The 17,271-nt window shown below is 44.5% G+C and overlaps 1 protein-coding gene across 2 annotated transcripts; it reads left to right on the plus strand.

Moving 5' to 3' along the window:
• The first annotated feature begins 2,664 nt into the window (after window positions 1-2,664).
• On the plus strand, window positions 2,665-16,033 carry LOC102932502 (elongation of very long chain fatty acids protein 4). Of its 2 annotated transcripts, none has more exons than XM_027819325.3 (8): window positions 2,665-2,978; window positions 4,693-4,759; window positions 7,170-7,357; window positions 9,405-9,485; window positions 10,480-10,536; window positions 12,278-12,392; window positions 13,277-13,404; window positions 15,042-16,033. In XM_027819325.3, exons 2-8 carry the CDS (start codon window positions 4,702-4,704, stop codon window positions 15,210-15,212), a joined length of 798 nt encoding a protein of 265 aa, XP_027675126.2. In that variant the 5' UTR covers window positions 2,665-2,978; window positions 4,693-4,701; the 3' UTR covers window positions 15,213-16,033. The 2 variants fall into 2 exon arrangements, with proteins under 2 accessions (XP_027675126.2, XP_027675125.2); XM_027819324.3 differs by having other exon boundaries at window positions 2,665-2,816.
• The last annotated feature ends 1,238 nt before the right edge of the window (window positions 16,034-17,271 follow it).

Consider the following 17,271-nt stretch of genomic DNA (forward strand, 5'->3'; position numbering starts at 1 on the left):
CTTCGGTGGAACTATGCCAGCTGGGGATCTATCCCAGTTTACAGAGATTCACTTTCTCCCACTGCTGCTATAAGTACTTCATTTTCACAACTACCCGGTGCCCCTTAGCAATTTCAGAACTTAAAACGAAAGCAAATTGGCTTGGTCGCTAAACTGGTCTTCAGCTGCTGCTCTTGAAAATGAGCTAGAAATAAGGAGGCATTGTTGTTGCTTAAAGTGACATTAAACTAGCCAAGGAATGTGAGAAGAGCTTTTGCAGATCCCCCACCACGAGCTTGGGCACCCAAGCTTCAGAAATGCAATTGGTGAATTAATTAGTTAATTAAGAACTGTGAGCAGGTTCTTGTCCCCAAATGCCCTGCAAACACAGTAGGCAGAGTCCAATGTCACCCCCTTCCTGGAGTAGGGATGACAAACAAAACAACATTAAGATAACAAAGGTCCACTCAAACCTTTCCCCAGGCTTGGCTGGTCCTATGGTTTCTCTCTAATGACTGCTCAGCCCATATGCTCTAGATCTTCCTCCCCAGAGAATCACTCCAATTTCCCTTGTATCCTCTATGAGTCAGCAGAACCAACTTAATCCTTTCCCAACAGTGTCAGCATCTGCTAGCAAGGCAGGGTATTTCAGTCAAACACTACAAGACTCTTACAGGAGCTCATACTATATCCTAATTTTCATTTCTTTTAAAATTGAAGCAGGAGATTAGACTACATGTTTTTGCTCTTCCGGGTGGTTTGTGGTATGTCTAGTAATAAGCATGTGGAAGTGATATGGGGGTGAAGGAATGTTAACCTCTGAGATTACAAATTTGGTTGATAAAGGTAATAGTGTAGATGTAATATATGTAGACTTCTATGAGACATTTGTCTTGCTAGCACATTACATTTTGATTTAAAAAAATCTAGAAAGATATCAAATTAACATGGCATATATTCAATGGATTAAAAACTGGCTAACTGATAGGCCTCAAAATTGAATTGTAAATGGGGAATCATCATTGAATAGGTATGGTTTAGTGGGATCCCGCAGGGATCAGTTCTTGGCCCTATGCTATTTAACCTTTTTATGAATGACCTCGAAGAAAACATAAAATCATCTCTGATAAAGTTGGCAGATGACAAAAATTGGGAGAGTGTTAAATAATGAAGAGGACAGAGCAATCTGGATCACTTGGTAAACTGGGCGCAAGCAAACAATATGCATTTAAATATGGCTAAATGTAAATGTATACTTCTAGGAACAAAGAATGTAAGCCATGCTTACATAATCATAGAATCATAGACTTTAAAGTCAGAAGGGACCATTATGATCATCTAATCTGACCTCCTGCACAACGCACAGTGGGAGACTCTATCCTGGAGAGCAGTGACTGAAAAAAATTTGGAGCTAAACATGAACTCCCAGTGCAACACTGTGGCCAAAAGGGCTAATGCGATCCTGCAATGCATAAACAAGGAAATCTTGAGTAGGAGGACAGAGGTTATTTTATGTCAGTATTTGGCAGTCTTGTGACCACTGCTGGAATACCGTGTTTTGGCGAAGGTTCAGAGAAGAGCCACGAGAATGATTAAAGGATTAGAAAATATGCTTTATAGGGATTGAGTTTTTTAAGTCTATCTATTTAGCTTAACAAAGAGATGGTTAAAGGGTGACTTGATTAGAATCTAAAGTACCAATATGGGGAACAAATATTTTAAAATAGGCTCTCTACTCTATCAGAGAAAAGTATAACATGACCCAATGGCTGGCAGCTGAAGCTAAATAAATTCAGACTGGAAATAAGGTGTAATTTTTTTCACTGTGAGATTAATTAACCATTGGAATAACTGATCAAGTATCGGGTGAATTCTCCATGACTGCCAGTTTTTAAATCAAGATGGGAAGTTTTTCTAAAAGATCTGCTCTAGGAATTATTCACAATGTCCCCTTCTGGCCTTGGAAGCTATGAATCTCATGATATTACACATTCACTGGGAAAATCATAGATTCCAAAGAGTTAATCCTGCTCTCAGGAATGGAAGCTAGAGATCACAGAGGGGGAATTTCCAGCCAGTGCTCATTGGTGGTAGCATTGAACCCACCTTAAAACACCTGAAGAATGAAAGTTGGTGATTGTGCAGGGAGTTCTCCCTGTCTCATTTAAAGATGCTCCATGATGCTTCTCCCCAAGGATGGAGGCTGGAAATAATGAAGGAGATGCTCTGTGTCCCCATCCCACATCCCAGTGAGGGTTTATTTGCCGGGTGCTCTCAGCACTTTCTCCGCTGTCATCATCTGATTTGGACGTGTTACTTTTGGAGATGGAAAATTCAATTTAACAAATCCTCCAGCGGGGTGGGGGTGGGAGGGAGCGCTCTGTAAGAGTGCTGCCAACAGTACTTTTTCCAGTTTTGCCCAATCAAGTCGCCCCACCCTTCCCCGTCTCTCAGGGTTTGAAAAGCTGCCACAGCATGCCCCTGAGGCAGAATACAGAAGGCTTTCATGGTTCTGAACATGAAGACTTGGCATCATTCCCAGGCACGAGGCCGAAGGTCAGAGGTTCATTCCTATGGAAGCTCAGCCCAGTTCAACCTTTGTTTTCTCAGTCCTTCCAGTCCCTTAATCTGACAAAGCACGTGAGGAGCAGTGAAACGGAGTGGGGGAGGGGAATGTGATGTAACTCCAGATCAGGCAAAGTCAGAGACGGCCTTCAGCAATGGTGGTGCTTGCAGCTCACAGTCACTGGTGGTGAACATTACACCCTGAATCTTGTCAAGGAACCAGAATTCAGAGCATCTGTGTGGGAACCTAGCGGATGAGACACCTTGTTCAGGTGAGGAGAGGGAAATATGACACGGTGCCTGCTCAGTGGCACAGACTCTGGCAGCTCTTTGTTCTGCTGTCTCTGGGGTGTGTCAGGCGGGACTAGAAAGGTTTCTGCACCCTGACGGTATTCCAGGAAAAAGAGAGAAGTTACAGTATCTCCCCTGGAAAGGTAAGTCTGCTCTGTGTAATGGGGTTCTCTTTCACTTGGGGGTTCAGCTCACTGTTGTGGAAGAAAAGGAGCTGGAGCGGAGCAGGCTGGGCTGTATGTAAAGTGTGTGTGTATGTATATATATAAATAACCACAAAGAAATCCTCCTTGGTTTGACTCAGAGTCAGCTGTTAATCCCTTGACAGATCTCTGCTGGAGATTTCTGTCCAGGTGATGTGAGCATGTACCTTTTGTGTCACAGTGTGTATATAAGTGATCGTGTCAGAGGGTATCAATGCCCGGGTGTGTGTGTGAGAATGACAAAATGAAAGTGGAGGTGCGTGTTTGATTGCTACATGTGTGGGAGAGAGACAGAGTCTTGGGTGTGTCTTCGAGGGTGATTGCTATGTACGTTTTAGAGTATGATTGGGTGCCTGTCAGATTGCATCTAGGTTCTCAGGTGTTAGGAGCGCTATAAACACCTAAGTAGTGAGAACCAAATTTGGCTCTGTTTCACCAATGTAAATCTGTAATGAGACCTTTAACTGTTATGGTTTTCCTCCAGATTTGCAATGATGTAAATGAGAACAGTATTTGGCCCATAGTGTCAAGCCTGGTCTAGTCCTCATTTTTGTACTAGTACACTATGTCAGTTAGAGGTGTCTTTCCTCACCCCCCTCCCCCCGAAATAGTTGCACCTGTACAACCCCTAGTGTAGATACATTTATACCAGTATAAAGCACCTGTATGCAGATAGAGCTGCAGCTGTTGTCGCTGTGGAACCCACCTCCACAGATAAATAGCAGTGCTGGGAAGGCTGGCTCTGACCCTGGAGCCCTGGTCAGCTGGGGATAAGCAGAAAGGAGAAGCTAGTCTCTCCACCCTCACCACACCACTGGTTGGCTAGAGAGCTGGCAGAAGATCCTGTGCCTACTTGCTTCCAAGGGAAGTTGTGATGCAGGCACCCAGTTATATCAATGCAATAACAACACCCCCAATAACGCAAAGCCAAAGTCTACCTTCTTCCATCCAATGTAGTGCTAGTGTAGACACTGAATTACCTGTGTCAATTCTAACAGTCCTCCAGCAGCTGTTCCACAATGCCCCTGCCCCCACAATAGTCGCCACTCCATTCTCTATTCTGAACTCCACTGTCCAGGGGTCACAGATGCCAGAATCCCCTCCTTCCCCTTTAAAAGAAAAATGCTTTTTTTTTAAAATACCTTTTCCCCAGTTGAACACCTTGGCAAGCATACCCACTAGCCCACATTTCAAGCATCCAACTATGCCTGCTCTGCACAGACAGAGAACTATACCTAGACACACTCCTGCCTGGAGCAGAGCAGAAGTCCTGGATCTCCTTGTCCTATCAGCCATCGGAGGAAGTTTTAAAGAATATGTTAGACAAACTCCTATCAGGGATGGTCCAGGTATATCTGGTCCTGCCTCAGGTGCAGGAGGCTGCAGAAGATGGCCTCTCTAGGTCCTTTCCAGCCTAACACTTCCATAATTCTATGAAAATTTGTTGAAATTTCAACACAATTTTAAATTGTAATTTTTTTAAATTGCTAATTCTCTTTTCCCCCAGACAATTTTTTTTGACCAGCTTGAGTCCTAAACCTGTGTCTATGAGTAACCAGAAGGCTCTGCACACTGCAGGACTTGGAGCCTGGGGTGGCATAAATGGGGTTAGGTGATCACAGACAAGTTAAATCTTATTTTGCTTTCCGTTCAGGGATCCGGGATGGCTTCAACTTGGCAGAAAATTCAAGAGTTCTACAAATGGGCCCTTGAAAATGGAGGTAGGTGGAGAAGCTGCCTTGCATGGGAATTGCCCAAGGATATTATTAGGTGGCACTATGGAAAGTACAAACCATTAATAAGAATTGTCCCCCACTTGAGCTCACTTTCTTTCCCTGGACACATGGCAAAATCTCACTTTTCCCTACCAAGATCTTGAGCTTCTTTAGAGCCCTGAGCTATAGCCCAGGGAAACACCAGCTTGTGGGGTGAGGGTAGGGATTTAAGCATCTTCATTCTCGCAAAGGAAAACCCTTTAATCCTCATCCACATTTGTAGAGTAATGTTGTGCCCCACGAGCATACATGTTCTGATAATTCATAAAGTAGTGGTCCTCCAATTATACTGTTTTAGACATTGTCACCTAAGCACACGTACACAATTCAATGAAAATTTTAATTTAGCATAAAAACACTTTTTCTGCATCAAAAATTGTGTGGGGTACAAGTGTACCCCAAACATGCTGCACTGTTATACTGTATTTTTAGAAGTTCTGTGTATACATGTTTGCTTCCAGTGACAATATCTGTCTAGTATTGTAATACTGGTAACTGTCTCCACACTTAACAGGCTAGGTTTTTTTGCATAAATGTAACTTGCATGTTTGAATTGATGATGCATATGTGGGTTAATGTTATACCCCATGAGGATGTATGTTGTGACACCTCATGAACTAGTGGCTATCCAGCTATGCTGTTCTAGGCATTGCATATGCTAACTGAAAATGCATTGTATCAACAATGGTTACTGCATACAGTCACCCTAAATAGAAGGTATTCCAGGGATGAGTGACTAGTGCATATTGGTTCACAGTGACTGCAACTCCTTTTTTTCAATTTGCTGTTTAGATAAAGTCTTTTCACCTAAAACTTTAAAGAATTGTTTTTGGTTTCTGAATGCATTTGGGGTACAAACTACAGTTAATGTAACTTTTTTCTTGACACTGGATTAAGGTTAAAGAAGGCAGCCCTTTATGGGTTCAGCGCGGGGCTCTGAAAGTCTGTCCAGCAAGAAGTGCATCTTGCTGCTTGTAAACTCTGAAATACCATGGAAAGTGTCGTCTTAAAACGTGCATAGGTATGTCATGGCCAGGCTTGATAGACCAGGTGGTTAGAGTTCAGGTTTTGACTGCTGAAGACCCAGGTACAATCCTACCTCGGGTAGCAAGTGAAATGTTGAGACAAACCAGTGAACAATGTTTGCAGAGTCATCAGGGTGTACTTAGGAGAGACCCAGGACTGGAATAACAGGAGGTGCTGCAGAGTAGTGTGGCATGTCAGGAGTGGAATATGCTGCAGATCAGAATTAAGGTGCATTGGCAGCTCTGTGTGCTGGCCCAGGATTGGGATAATAAGAGAAGGTTGAAATCTGGCTTCAGGAGCATTGAGTGGCAGAGTGGGGGCTCAGGACTAAAAAAGAGGGAATTCTACAGGCAAGTTGAGAGGCATGTTGCCAGAGCTGTGTGGGTCCCAGGACTGGAATAGCAGAAGGGCTTCTGAGTGAAGATTTAGGAGCACTGGCAGACTGTGGAACCCAGAAGTAGAATATTAGAAGAGTTCTGGCATCAGAGTCCATGGCAGGAGTAACAGGAGACCCTTCAAGTGGATATCTGTGGAGACAGGAGATCTGAAGGACAGGGAGCTGAGAAGGTCAGTACTACGGAGCATTGCCAGCGCTGTGTAAGGAATGGGTGAATGGAAAAGAAAGGAGGTGATGAAACAAACTCGCTGTGTTGTGTGGATCTTCAGCACCGGGATAATGGGTGAGGGCTGACATTCATTGGCAGAGCTATATGTGTGGGGAGCCCAGGATTAGAATAGCAGGGGGGCTGCAGGGCAGGACTGAGGGGCATTGGCAGTGCTGTATGGGGAGTCCAAGGCTGGAAAATCAGGGGGCAGCAGGGCAGGATTGGGGGCCATTGGTAGAGGCTGCATGTGGAACTCAAGGATGGGAAAGATAAGGGGATGCTGAGGCACATTGGCAAAGCTATGTGGATGGCCAGGTCTGGAAGAATAGGAGAATCAGTGAATGAGGACTGAGATGTCTTTGTGGACCTGGGTGTGGGTTCTGTGGCTGGTGTATCATAGAGTGCTACATGTTAGGTTTAAGGCAGTACTTTTGGGGAATGGCAGGGCTGTAATCCTGCTGAGCTACCTCCTCATGGCAGCACTAACAGAGAAGTGTTCAACCTTCTTCCGCCAAAACACTGTGCTATGAGATGGGGTGTAAGAGGAACAAATATAGTGTGGGGGTTATCTGGGAGACAGAAAAAATATGGCAGACCCCAGGGATGGAGGGGAGAAATTAAAATCCAAGACAGGAGCAGTTTATTTAGATATAAAGTCTATTTTCCTCTCAAGGTCCACAAGCCACACTGTTCTTTGCTTTTGTGCAACGTGTTTTGCCTTGCAGACCCAAGGACAGACCCCTGGCTCCTGGTTTACTCTCCTCTTCCAGTCACACTGCTCTTCACCCTCTACCTCGTATTTGTGGCATTGGGACCACGCCTCATGCGGAAGCGGGAGCCACTGAGGCTAAAGGGTCTGCTGACTGCCTATAATCTGACCTTGGTGGCTCTGTCAATCTATATGTTCTATGAGGTAAGGATAATGGATCAGCTCCATTTGGATAAACATTTTGGGGGGGGGGAATTTGAAGCAGGAGCCCTTTAAACTCCTTCTGTGATGAACAGGTTTCGGAGTAACAGCCGTGTTAGTCTGTATTCTCAAAAAGAAAAGGAGGACTTGTGGCATCTTAGAGACTAACCAATTTATCTGAGCATAAGCTTTTGTGAGCTCGTGAGCTGTAGCTCATGAAAGCTTATGCTCAAATAAATTGGTTAGTCTCTAAGGTGCCACAAGTACTCCTTTTCTTTCTGATGAACAGGTGACGAGGATATGTTTTCATTCTGCCACTAGAGGGCACATTCTACTCTGTAAAATATGTATTGTGGTGAATCCTCTATGGCAGAGGTTCTCAAACTGAGGGGGCACGGAATGTATTCTGGAGGGCAGGAGTGGGGGTGAGAAGCTTTAGGGGAAAAAACTTACTGCGCACATTCAGAGCTGAGTGGCTGGAGAGCAGCAGCTGCTGGCTGGGTGCCCAGTCTGAAGGCAGCACTGCTGCCAGCAGCAGCGCAGAGGTAAGGGTGGTCTGGTATTGCTGGTGGCAGCGCTGCCTTCAGAGCTGGGTGGCCGACGAGTGGCAGCTGCTGGACAGGTGCCCGGAGGGGGGTGGGGCATAAACTACTACAGACACAAAGAAGGGGGCGCGATCAAATATCTTTGAGAACCACTGCTCTATGGGTATTTCTACACTGCAATTAGACACCCGCGTTAGGGAAGGTTGCAACGTGGGGCATGTCTATACTGCAGCTAAAAACCCATGGCTAGCCTGTGCCCACTGACTTGGGCTAAGGGGCTCAGGCTAAGGGGCTGTTTAATTGCAGTGTACATATTCCGGTTTGGGCTGCCGCCTGAGGTCTGGGACCCTCCCATCTCTCAGGGTCCTAGAGCCCAGGCTGCAGCCTGATCCTGAATGTCTACACCACAGTTAAACAGCTCCTTAGCCTGAGCCCCGCACTCCTGGGCCAGCCATGGGTTTTTAGTTGTAGTATAGACATACCCTGTATGGCAAACACAATTTCTCCCATGTTTCAACCTTCCTTAATACACCATCCCTTCAAGTTTCAGAGAATTAATGCTGGTGAAAGGTCTCTTAATGACAAACCTGGAATATAATATCCATTATGTAGCAGCTACAGAACACATGATGTACATTTGTCCCATACATTGTGCCTCAGCCTGACCAGGTCTATCTGTGAGGGCGTGAGAGGAATTTTATTTTCCAAACTCTTGCAATTATGTTTGCTGAGACCTCCAACAAGGGTGCAAATTAATGCCACTGGTAGTGGAAGGGATGTTTATTTTTATTGTTGTTGGGGTTTGTGGATGGGCAACTTTCCCTTAGGAACCGAACTGAGATCTACCAACTCTTTTCATGTGCGTCACTGAATACCCATCAAATGACTAGAGCTGAGTACATTTGAAATGAATGATCTAACTAATGAACTTGGCTTTTTATTTACTGTTTTCAGAAGGATCATGAAATTCTCACACTTATTCAGAAAGAATTGCAAATGTATTTAGCAAACAGTTCGAGTCCTAAAGATTGCTCACAACCAGGTAAAAGTGAATATTCGCTTCTCATCCTTGACCAGTCAGTTATAGGGGCCACGTGGTATGGTTTCAGCTCCCTAATTAGATGACGAATGCAGCTTACCAACACAAAAGGAATGATGAGGTTTACAATCCAATACGCAATTCAAAATTTGCTTTCAGAGAATTCTCAAGCTTATAATTCACTCTTCATTCTAGAAAAGCTCAAGCACTCAAATATCTGAGGCAATGGGTAACAAACATGATCATATAGAAATTCACTTTCAGATTCTGACAGATAGAAAAAAAAATCTGCAAATATTTGTAGCTGTAGTGATGAATTTGAATCACTAGCAGCCTGTCTTGGATTGGGACTGGTTACCTAGCATTACAATGTAAATCTCCTTGAGACCAAGGGAATATGAAAGATGGGATAGATGCAGGACAGAAAATGGGTTTCTCCTATTAGTTTTTTTTTCTTTTCTTTCAGTTCCTCGTAACTTCAGTCTTGGCCAACTACAGTTACCTGTGTCAGCCAGTGGATTACACCCAAAGCAAGTTGGGAATGAGGGTACAGTTTCATACAGAACTAGTCTTTGGTCCCTCTCATTCTTCAGAGATAGATGGGTTGCTTTGCTGGAAGAATGGTGCCAAACTGCACTCTGGCTACCTTTGCATGTCCTGAGAAGGCTTTTGCTCCTATTCCTCTACTTTCAAATCCATTTCACTAAAAGATTTGCTTCACCACTCAAGGAATCTCTCTAACTCATGGCACATGGATAAGTCTGTATTTTCTACCTGAGGTTCATAAAAGCTTATGGATTCAGTAATTTTCATTACAAAATCCATGATTTTTTTTGATAATTCTGTAGTTTTGCCATGTTCCTATTTGTCTGCAAATACAGCCAGGCTTTGAATGAGTATACGTGTGGATCTGGATTTGTGGCTTGGGCCCGCCTCCCATGCTGATGAGTCCACTGCTTTGCCACGAGGCTGAAAATACTTGGCAATCAATGAAATGATACTCTGCCCTTGCCCCACCAAAAATAAACAAGCAAATCAACTAACCAACCAACCAAAATAAATAATGCAGGCTGAATTTTTACCTGTGAAAAGGGAGATCCATAAAGTCCACTCGGAACTTCATTATGCCTATAGATTTTATGTAGAAGACAGTCAGATACAATGAAGAAAGTCAGCCGTATAAGACCCTCAGGGGACAATGTACTGAAAACATACATCAGCATAGCTATGTTTCTCAGGGGTGTGAAAAATCCACCCCCCCAGAGACATAGCTATGCTGGCCTAGCCCCCAGTGCTTGGAAGAATTATTCCAAATGCCTTGGTCCATCACTCGGGGAGGTGGATTACCTATAGCAATGGGAGAACCCCTGCCGTCATTGTAGTGCGTGTTTACACTGAAGCACTACAACGGCGCAGCTGCGAGGCTGTAGCTGTGGTGCTGTAGCGTTTTAAGTGTAGATGTTCCCTAAGGCAGACAGATATGTGTTGAACAAGGATTTTTGTCTCGGTATCAGATGGCATTTCCTTGTCTTTTCCAGCAGATGGCGAGAGTGTGTTGGTGGTTCTTCTTCTCCAAAGTCATCGAGCTGCTTGATACGGTAAGGTGGGCCTGGCCAAAATAACGGGGCGGAGGCTCTGTAATAAACCGTTGGCTCTGAGCCCCCTCATGGGACAAAGACATAGTGCCAAGGCCAATGCGCTGTATTTATTCTGTATGTGGCTGATGCCTTTCAGTACACACTCACTTTCTCTCTCACACACACACGCTGTCTGCACGCTTCAGGGAATAATCCTGACACTGTCATGGGATGAGGACACAGCTTCAGGGTAGTGTCAGATGGAAACCACTTGCCTTCAAGCCTCTAGCCTTGCCACTGGCATCAGCCCAGTAAGTTTCCTTACAAGCATTGGCTGTGCCTTTTCTGTCCCAATGACTGCATACCTGACATCATATTCTCTGAGTGGACGTTCCCTTTAAATCTAGGATCAGCCCCCTTTACACAAACACACTTTCTGATGTTTAGGTAACTCAGACTGTCAGGGGTTCATGCAGGGCCAAAAGGAGAAATCTGAACCTGAGCGGTGGGTGGGTGGGGGAGGGACTGGTGAGGTTACACACCCACACGCTGGGAGAGTCCACTCCCCAAATGTGGGTGCAGGGTTAATTTCACCAATTAGTCAAATCTATTGTAGTGTCTGCCCGTTTTGCAGGAGACCGAGGCTAGTCATTGTCCCTCTGACTAAAGTATGATATTAAGCTGAAGAGTAAACAGCCTAGGACTATGTAGGTGCCCCAGACTCTCCACTGCTGCATGTGCATTGACAAAATGAGATTATTCCAGGCCATTGATCCTGGGATAAGGGTTTGTGCCCCGGGTGAGTTTCACCTTGAATTTCCATCATGGAGGCCAACTGTTCCATAGTAATATACCAGACCTTCCCTTGCACCTCAAATGGCAGACTGGACCCTATGGGGGAACTGGTCAGCAAGGGCAGGGTGTTTGCTGGATTGCCTAGAACCCCTAGAACCAATCCTGGCTGGGGAATACTTTGACACCCTCTATGCCCAGACTTTATTAGTGTAGGGACTGCCTATGAACTGGATCAACTGGAGTGAAAGTTGCATGGCTAATGGGCTGGCCTACCCCTCTGCATTCTGAGTAGCAGATATGGGCTGTTCCCCCAGTCATAGAATCATAGAAGATCCGGGTTGGAAGAGACCTCAGGAGGTCATCTAGTCCAACCCTCTGCTCACAGCAGGACAAACACCAAACAAATCATCCCAGTCACCACTGCCCAGAAAGCAGTTCTTCCTGGTAGTGACAAAGCAGCATATGATTGGTTGATATCACCCTCTTTCCTCATGGGAACACCATCAGAGCCTGGCTGCTCAATGTGATGCCTCCCCTGGAGATCTGTCTCCGGTGCTAGTAGACTATACGTAACTTGTGCTTCTGCATCGTGGACCTCAAACAAAACCCCAGATCCAGACACCTCCAAACTACATGGACGTTCAGGTATGGATCCAGATGTTGTGTCTTGGGCCCATCTGTGTGGGTAACCACTGAGAGAGTCTGCAGTGGAATCCCAAGGTACAGATGGCTGAGGCTTTGTGGAAGGCCTCTCCTCTTCCAAATAGCATAAGGTCCGTGTGTGTGTTGGATTTGCCAGTCTTCAGCTTGGCTTCTAAAGGGAAGGATGATATGTCACCAAGATGCAAGCGGAATGGAGTTGGGGTGCTTCAGGTCAAGTGCTGGCTACCCGTAGCCCCTTGTACTCCTAGGCCCTGTCTACACATACAGAAGAACTCAAGATTTTCTCTCTTCTGACTTCTTTCAGGTCTTCTTCATTCTGCGCAAGAAGCCTGAGCAGGTGACTTTCCTGCATGTGTATCATCATGGCACCATGCTCTTCAACTGGTGGGCTGGTGTCAAATACGTGCCTGGAGGACAGGGTAAGCTACACTTCACTGGGCGTACTTTGTCTCCCTCTCTCTTGTTCTGGAGATAATCTGAACCCTGCATCTTGACTGGTTAGTGGACAGAAACCTCACTGTACATTATCCACTTTGGTAGTGAGAAACGAGGGTATCACCACTGACACCTGTTGGATGCTTTTTTGGACTGTCCTGTCCACCTTTAGACTGTTCTAATCACTGCCTCATCCAGGACAAGACTGCCCCATTCACTGCCCAGACAGAAATGAGAACACCAAGTTCAAAGCCTAAGTTTGCACCTACTTGTTTTCCTTCCCAGAGCAGGACTGCCCTCATTCTCTGTTCAGCTAGGGCCTGTCCCATTCACTGCTGTGCCCAGATCCAGACTGTCCCATTCACTCTCCAGCTCATATCCTGACTATTCCCCACTCCCTGTCTAGCCTGACTGCCCCCTCTGACTAATCCACCCTAATGCACAATGCTAGAACTATAGAGCCAAGCTTGGCATAGGAATTCATGGTGCTTTTGCATGGGAAGCAGTTTTGTAAAAGGTCTTGGTATCTGAGTGATCTGCACTATCCAATCCAGCATTCCCTCCTCTGTCTTTGGACCTCCTGTCTGTTCCTTCTAGAAACCAGTTATGGCTCGGGCCCACACAGAGGGAGCAGGGTGGTGTAGGGTGCTCCTTGGAGGGTGTGAGATGGTATAAGATGATGGGTCATGTTTCCAGGGCATTCTTGGTGATGTTTAGTAAATGAAGGGTGTCACACATGTATGGGTCACAAGGGAACAATATTTTGGACATGTTACCTAGGGGACTGTGTCTGTCAGTACAGGAGGATGAGTCTGATAGACTCTGTGTGCCTTGTTCTTCCTGCTTTCCTGTATTCTCTATCCCACAGCCTTCTTCATTGGGATGTTGAACTCCTTTGTGCACATCTTCATGTACCTGTATTATGGGCTGGCCAGCCTGGGACCACAAATGCAGCGCTACCTGTGGTGGAAACGCTACCTTACCATCCTGCAGCTGGTAATTAATTCCATACATCCACCTCCTCCCTCTCCAGCCCTGGGATAGAGTGGCACCAGTTTTCTGTCTGTCCCCTCCCTGGCTCTCTCATCCCTGGTCTAACCTACTGGAATGGCCATCTCCCTAGGTGTCCTATTGCAATTGATCAGGGAGAAGTCTGGGTTGAGTGGTACTCAGGAATAAGCCAAGAGACATTTCAATACTTACAGTGACTTTTTCCAGACAAGTTTTATCTCCACAAGGGGAAGAAAACAGACAGAAGACTTTTACACATCCGTTACCCTCCCCACCCCAATTTATAAAAGAGCTTTCTGCATCACAGCATAGTACATTTCAGCTAGGGATTCTGGGGGAAGATCATTCCAACCACTGATTCCTCATCAGGAAGATTTGACGTCTTGTGTATGGTGGCTGTCTCCATACCCCACCTCCCCACCTCCAAAGTCCTTAACAAGTAGTTTGATTTTTGTGTGTGGAAGTGTTGAGTGATCACTGGAGTTTGTGGGAGCTGTGGTTGTCCAATAACTGTGGAAATCAGACCTCCTTTTATTTTGATTCCTTAGTGTGGATTTAGGTTGTATGCACCCAGGTTAAAAAAACAAAACACAAAAATGGTAGGCCTTATCTCCTAAATTGTTTTCTCTTGGCTTTCTCCTTTCCTCATCTCTGAGGATGTGGCAAATCCTGACATTTCAACCATGTGTTTCTCTGGTTGCTTAAGGCTACGACATAAATAGAAATAGTCCAGAGAAGGGCAATGATTACAGCCATGTGCCTGGGGGAGCGGGGAGTTAATTCCACATACAAAGAGAGATTAGGAAGACTAGGATTATTTAGTTACTAAAGAAGAGTAAGAGGAGATATTGTAAAGTTAAAATAATAAAGGGTGTAAAGAAGCCTGTTACAGAGCTCTTTTTTACCATGTGCTGTAATACAGGGACAAGAAGGCACTGCATGAATGAAAGATTTAAAAATACAGAACAGAGCAAAGGAAATATGTGTTTACACAACATACATTCAATGTATAGAACTCCATGCTGCGAGATATTAAGGCAAATGGCTTAGTAAGATAAAAAATGGATTGATGCTTACATGAATAAGAGTAATAGCTGCAGTTACACTGGCTAAGCTAAAATGTAAAGGGCTCTCAATCCAAATGTTTAAAGGTGTAAACTGAACACCATCTGGTGAAAGGAAGGATTCTCCTTACCTTCAGACACCTATCCCAAAGCATCAGTTACTGGACAGTAACAGAGAAGGGACACAAAAGAAGACTGACTAGTGATCTGCTCTTGAATGGCATGGGGCAGGATACTAAACTTTATGAACTAATTTCCTGCTCCCCCATGGTAGTGGGCAGGATCCAGTACTTCATGGACCCATGATATCCTTCAATATGGTAGAAGCTGAATATTGGACTTGGTGAATAAATGGTTTCCTCCACTATGGTGGGAGATGGGATACCTGACCTGCTCCAGTCTAAAAGAAGGCTTGTTCTGGACTGAGTGGACCAATGGTCAGTTGTGATGTGGCTAGTGGAGGATGTTGGACTGGAAGGACCAATAGTCAGTTGTAGTTTGACTATTTTGCTATGCAGCATCTCTAATCCTGCTTCTGTTTTTTTCCCTCACTGGCAGTGCCAATTTGTGGCCATCGCCGTTCACTCCTCCTATAACCTCTTCACAGAGTGCCCGTTCCCCGATGGCTTCAATATCGCAGTCTTCCTCTACATCCTCAGCCTCATTGTTCTCTTCCTGAACTTCTACTACTGGACCTACACCAGGGGGAAGTGGGAGAAACTAACATGAAGGAGAGGGGCATGGTCTGAGGACATTGCCAGAACTCACATATACTCCATTGTGTCTTCCTCGATTCCACTTAGAAGATGTATTTGGAGAGGGTGAGGGAGGATCATACAAGAAGATTCTTGGCTGCCTTATCATTATCAGTTGGGAAGGGAAGAGGAACTAGAGGGCTCAGAAGACAAGTAATGAGGTACTGATGTTTGCTTATTGAACATTGGTACAAATATAAGCCAAGCTGATAGATGATAGTCACCAGCATTTGGTGGCCTGTGTGAAACTGGTTGTTTGTCTCAGGTCCAGTGCTAGTGGGTAAGTGTCCAAAGCACAGTTGACATATTTGTTACAAGTAACAGCAGAGGCCAGGAACTCACTGGGATTCGAGAATGTATTAGCTTGTCATCCCTCCATATCAGGGAGCACGTATTCTCTCTCCATATTCTATCCCTCCATATCCGGAGCACACGGGCAGAGAGTGGACTTCATCCTGCTCTCTCTTTCACAAGCGTGTAACCCCACTGACTTCAGTTTACACCAGTGTAAGTGAGAGGAGAATCAGGCACTAACCACAGGAAACTCGCTCTGCTGCTGAACCTGCTCTCTGGCTCAACAAAGGTCGTCGGACCCCAGAGCTGTCAAGACAGCACTGACTTTCACCCTAAGTAAGAAATTAACGTGATGAAGGAAAACGTATTAACATACCATTTTCTGCCTTGCATGTATTTATCTTTTGATTATTGTTGTAACGCTAAAGCAATAACTTTTTAGTAGGGATGTCAAGCAATTAAAAAAATTAATCATGATTAATCATGCAATTAATCGCACTGTTAAACAACAGTGGAATTCTTATTGAATACCATTTATTTAAATGGAATAGAATATCATTTATTTAAATATTTTTGGATGTTTTCTACATTTTCAAATATATTGATTTCAATTACAACACACAATGCAAAGTGTACAGTGCTCACTTTACATTTATTTTTAATTATAAATATTTGCATGGTAAAATAACAAAAGAAATAGTATTTTTCAATTCACCTAATGCAAGTACTGTAGTATAATCTCTTTATCATGAAAGTTGAACTTACAAATGTAGAATTATATACAAAATAACTGCATTCAAATATAAAACAATTTAAAATTTTAGAGCCTGCAAGTTCACTCAGTCCTACTTCTTGTTCAGCCAATCACTCAAACAAGTTTATTTACATTTGCATGGGGACAATGTCACCTGAAAGTGAGAACAGGCGTTTTCATGGCACTGTTGTAGCCGACGGTGCAAAATATTTACATGCCAGATGCGCTAAAGATTCATATGTCCTTTCATGATTCAACCACCATTCCAGAGGACATGCGTCCATGCTGATGACAGGTTCTGCTCAATAACAATCCAAAGCAGTGCAGACCGATGCATCTTCATTTTCATCATCTGAGTCAGATGCCACCAGCAGAAAGTTGATTTTCTTTTTTGGTGGTTCAGGTTCTGTAATTTCCACATCAGTGTTGCTCTTTTAAGACTTCTGAAAGCATGCTGGGAGGGGTTGCAAGTGCTTTGGAAGTTAGGATTAAAATTGAAAGTGGTCTGGACAAACTGGAGAAATGGTCTGAAGTAAATAGGATGAAAGTCAATAAGGACATATGCAAAGTACTCCATTTAGGAAGGAACAATCAGTTGCACACATACAAAATGGGAAATGACTGCTTAGGAAGGAGTACTGCAGAAAGGGATCTGGGGGTCATAGTGGACCACAAGCTAAATATGAGTCAACAGTGTAATGCCAAAAAAGCATTAGTGCCAAAAAAGCGAACATCATTCAGGGATATATTAGCAGGCGTGTTGTAAGCAAGACACAAGTAATTCTTCCACTCTACTCTGTGCTGATTAGACCTCAACTGGAGTATTGAGTCCAGTTCTGGGCGTCACATTTCGGGAAGGATGTGGACAAATTGGAGAAAATCCAGAGAAGAGGGACAAAAATGATTAAAGTTCTAAAAAACATGACCTAAAAGGGAAGATTGAAAAAATTGGGTTTGTTTAGCCTGGAAAAGAGAAGACTGAGGG

The sequence above is a fragment of the Chelonia mydas genome, chromosome 1 (genome assembly GCF_015237465.2).
Source record: "Chelonia mydas isolate rCheMyd1 chromosome 1, rCheMyd1.pri.v2, whole genome shotgun sequence".
Classification (NCBI taxonomy): Eukaryota; Metazoa; Chordata; order Testudines; family Cheloniidae; genus Chelonia; species Chelonia mydas.

Bases quoted from the DNA above. Each gene is read 5' to 3' on its own strand.
- LOC102932502 (XM_027819324.3), top strand. The intron at 4,760-7,169 runs GTAGGTGGAGAA...TTTGCCTTGCAG, and splicing joins ATGGGCCCTTGAAAATGGAG to ACCCAAGGACAGACCCCTGG. The intron at 12,393-13,276 runs GTAAGCTACACT...TCTATCCCACAG, and splicing joins ATACGTGCCTGGAGGACAGG to CCTTCTTCATTGGGATGTTG.